This window comes from Acyrthosiphon pisum, chromosome A1, assembly GCF_005508785.2.
Source record: "Acyrthosiphon pisum isolate AL4f chromosome A1, pea_aphid_22Mar2018_4r6ur, whole genome shotgun sequence".
Taxonomy (NCBI): domain Eukaryota; kingdom Metazoa; phylum Arthropoda; class Insecta; order Hemiptera; family Aphididae; genus Acyrthosiphon; species Acyrthosiphon pisum.
Window position 1 is genome coordinate 167,699,064 of NC_042494.1, and position 4,021 is coordinate 167,703,084.

The window sequence follows — 4,021 nt, forward strand, 5'->3', positions numbered from 1 at the left end:
TCGTTCCACTCAGAATGTAAAACAACATGATCGATCATTATAAACTATTATACTATGCAAATATTATTATCATATCCAGTGGCGGTCTCAGGAATTTTCTATGGGGTGAGTTCTGAAAATGTACTAGAATTCAATAATGGGGGGCTCTGCTCTATTTACGAATTTTGTGTTATATTTATATTATTTATATATTTATATTATGTATTTTACCATTTTAGTTGACAGTCCCAAGTAAGCTGTATTTGGTATATCATATAAATATCAAAAGTAAAATAATGTAACCAAAAACTTGCTTTTCGACATTCATACTTTTAACATTCATTGTAAAACCATAATAATTTACCACACATTTCTAAACACAATACTTTCAAGTTTCAGTCCATGATCTCTCTTTACCGTTCTACACCACTAACTACTTCTGTAACTGGTCAATTTATAGGATATTGTGCATTGCCAACAAGAATAAATCTTTTTCTTTTTAAAATTAATTTTTTATTAACCTGTTTATTTTTTATTTGTATACTTGTTACACTTATAGTATAAACTTATTTGTACATGGGCCCGCGGCTTGTTTTCGCGGCCTGCGACGTTTCTTTAAAATATTTAAATGACTCCATTTTGAATGAGATGTGTCACTATTAGCTAAGTTAATAGTTAATAGTTATCCACATTTTTATTCAAAATTTCAAACAATAGGTACGATACAATATTTTTAGAAAGTAATATTAACAGTAACTCTTATAACATTTCTGTCGATAATATAGTTAAATAATATTTTCTGGGAATATGCAATATAATAACTATCATTATAAATTATTATTTACTAATTAATATATTTAATATTTCGGATTCTTTTTTTATAAAAATAATTTTTGGACTTATTGGACTACAAATAAAATTTTACTGCTTTTTATAGGAAAAAAAAAGTATTTTGATTAGTTTTGAACTGTTTAGTGACATTTTCAGTTTCCAATTTTATTATTTTTTTATTCTATGAATGTCAATAAAACTTTATTTGTTGGGTAAAAAAGCTTGAAAATGTAATAAAAGGTTCCCACTATAATATTGTTACAATGACATTTGAAAAATATTAAAAATCCTTAATCCCAGTTTTTTTATAAGCATTTAAAGTTCAAACCTTGACAAAATACGGGAAAATCTCGAAAATTAACAAATTATTTTGAGTTGAGAATTCATAAAAATTTTTCTTTTTAAATCTAAGATTTGAAAATAATTTAACACAAGGTTATTCATAAGTAAAATTCGAGGTACAATTATAAACTTATAATATGTCAATCAACCTGATTTCGAATAAATAAAAATGAGATTATCATTTTGTTCAAATAATTCACAAATGGTACACACATTATAAAAAATTAATTATGTAATATATGAATTATAAAAGTATAAACTATTTAATAACATTCATTATTAAATAATATTACTAGCTGATCCCGTGCACTTCGTTGCCCGTTAAATGTGCCAACTCTGTATGACTCAAACTTTGTTAAATTCGTCATTTAATATTCGTTGTATGGTGTTCAAAATGTATCTTAACTTTTCTATTGCCTGGAATAAAAATTCTGATTCGAAGAAGTATAATATCAAGTACCTAGGCAGTCTACCTGCGGTAGATCGCGGACCCCGTCCTGTTTGTACGTAAGTGTATGATTTAACTCTAAAGTATCAAAATTATACCAAGTTTGTCATATTCCACCTATGGTGGATTAATAAAATCAATTAATACAAAATCCTAACCAAACCTATAACCGTACTAATATCAGATGAATAAAAAAAAAAACAAATTTAACCATTTTTAAATTAGTCTGTCTTCTTCCCAGAGATCTAATCTTCACACAAACATTCATTTATATATATTGACAAAAAAACACTGTTGTATTTTTAGATCCAGATTTTCTACTTTTCGGGTGAATTTTCTTTCGTAAAAACCTTCTCCTGGCAATTACGAACATCTTAAAAAAAAAATTGAGCCAAATCGGACCAACCGTTCTCGATTGATGAAGTAACGACATTTTTCATGCTTCATTTTTATACCTATAAATAGTTTATAGTATACTTACTCATATCTTTATCAGCAGTGTACTATAGTAATGTGTAAATTTACTTTGGGTCATTTTAGATCCCTAAAAATACAACCAAATGTCCTAAATAATAATATTGAAAACTTAACTCAAGATTCCTTAGGCGCTATTCTTACCTTAATTAAAAAATATCAAAAATTAATTCACATTATATTTTACAAGCTGATGATACCTAACGTTTATAATTCTTCAAAATTCTTCAAAATCAAATATGACACTACCTTTGTTCTGGAGTGATAAAATGTATTATATACCTAAAGAAATATTTGGTTAAAACAAAATATAATGTTTTACGTAGCCACATAGGCAAAATACATTATTAATCGACATAAAATAGATACAAAATTGAGTTTAGCTTGACAATGTATGTATATTATTTATTTAGTATATTATAATATTGTATAATTTATTTTTTTTTATCTTATAATATTTACATTAAGTATAGTATGTTGTAATATTAATATTCTGAAACATAAATTATCCGACATTGCTACTTGTGCAGGATAGGTATGATTAGGTATATTTTGCTTAAAAATAAAAAATATTAAAATATTTTAAAAATAATATGAATAATTGATGAAGTTATAGGCATAATGTGCTCGTGCGCTACTCGAACATAATTTTATGAATCCGTTACACAGCCGTTAAATTTACCTCTTCTTGTATATTTCGTTGATTTTCTTTTACTGGGTTATCGACTGCCCATGGTTGTAGTTCTGCTGAAGCGAAAATGGCATAGAATACTGCCACCGCTAAACTTATTACCACACCCAGGATACCTATTTGGACATTGGTAAGTTCCTGTTAACAAATAAAATTGCGACCATTGACTTTATTTTATAAGATTAAGTGTGCTGCAGCGTGATTCATTTTCAGTCGAAAACATAGCTCACGACTTCAATCACTACGCCCAATATAATGTTACGATATTAATTTTGAAAGCAGATTTGAATTCGTCACTAAGTTATCGATGCTTTGAAAATTTAATTTTTCTGATCTTTATTTTTTTTACTTAGAAATGTACTAACAAAAAGAGTAGAAATAGATCATATTTATAGATGAAATTTAAATACATTGATATAGAATGTGAAAAGTGTACAGTTAAAGCATAGTAAATTTAAAGGAGAATTCAAATCTGCTTTCAATATTTAAACTGAGCGTAATGATTGAAGTCACTGGTAGCATTGGCGTGTCCAGACCTCATCCGCAGGTCAGGCACAACAGTGACATTACTGCACCCCCCTCCAAAAATTAGATTAAGGTTTGGGACTAACAGTATAATATGACCCCCAAATTTTGAAATAAGCTTTATCTTCTGATAATAATTATATCAGTTTTAATTTTTTTTATTAGGAATACAAAACAGTATTCCTTTTATCAGATAAATAAATAACTAGGTGGGTTATATGCAATTGTATTTAGTAATTTTAAAATATAATTTTAACACTAATAATACTTTTTATAAATGTTTATTTTTACGTGATGAAAATCAAAAAACTTAATACAAAATCAGAAAATTAGATAAAAATGTTTATATTATGCACCGCAATTTATAATGTACCTAAATTGGATCAAATTTCGCAAGGTCATGCCTACGCATGACAGGCATAGCCTGTAGACACGCCTATGACTGGCAGTATTTTTTGAAAAAAACTTACTCATATTAATTACTAGTTGATCCTGTGCACTTCGTTTTCCGGCAACCAATTATTATTATTATAATAACTTCAAAACCCATGGCAACCATTTATAAACAAAAATTTCCATCGGAAATCTCAAAATTCCTGTTTGAGCACCTCCCGGGGTTGGTCCTTTCGCTTTTTAAATTAGCCTATCTTCTGAAAAGAGGTCTAATCTATATATATCCAGATATATAAATATATCTGATCCCGTGCACTTCGTTGCCCATTAAAAATACC

At 27.7% G+C, this 4,021-nt stretch overlaps 1 protein-coding gene across 1 annotated transcript in view; it reads right to left on the bottom strand.

The window, feature by feature from the left end:
* Positions 1-2,191: 2,191 nt before the first annotated feature.
* Positions 2,192-4,021, bottom strand: part of LOC103310289 — a 3,322-nt gene continuing 1,492 nt past the window's right edge. The window contains exons 2-3 of the mRNA XM_029486427.1: positions 2,757-2,881; positions 2,192-2,218 (exon numbers count right to left, since the gene is read on the bottom strand). Of these exons, the coding sequence (XP_029342287.1) occupies positions 2,192-2,218; positions 2,757-2,881 (152 nt within the window). The remainder of the gene's footprint in view (positions 2,219-2,756; positions 2,882-4,021) is intronic.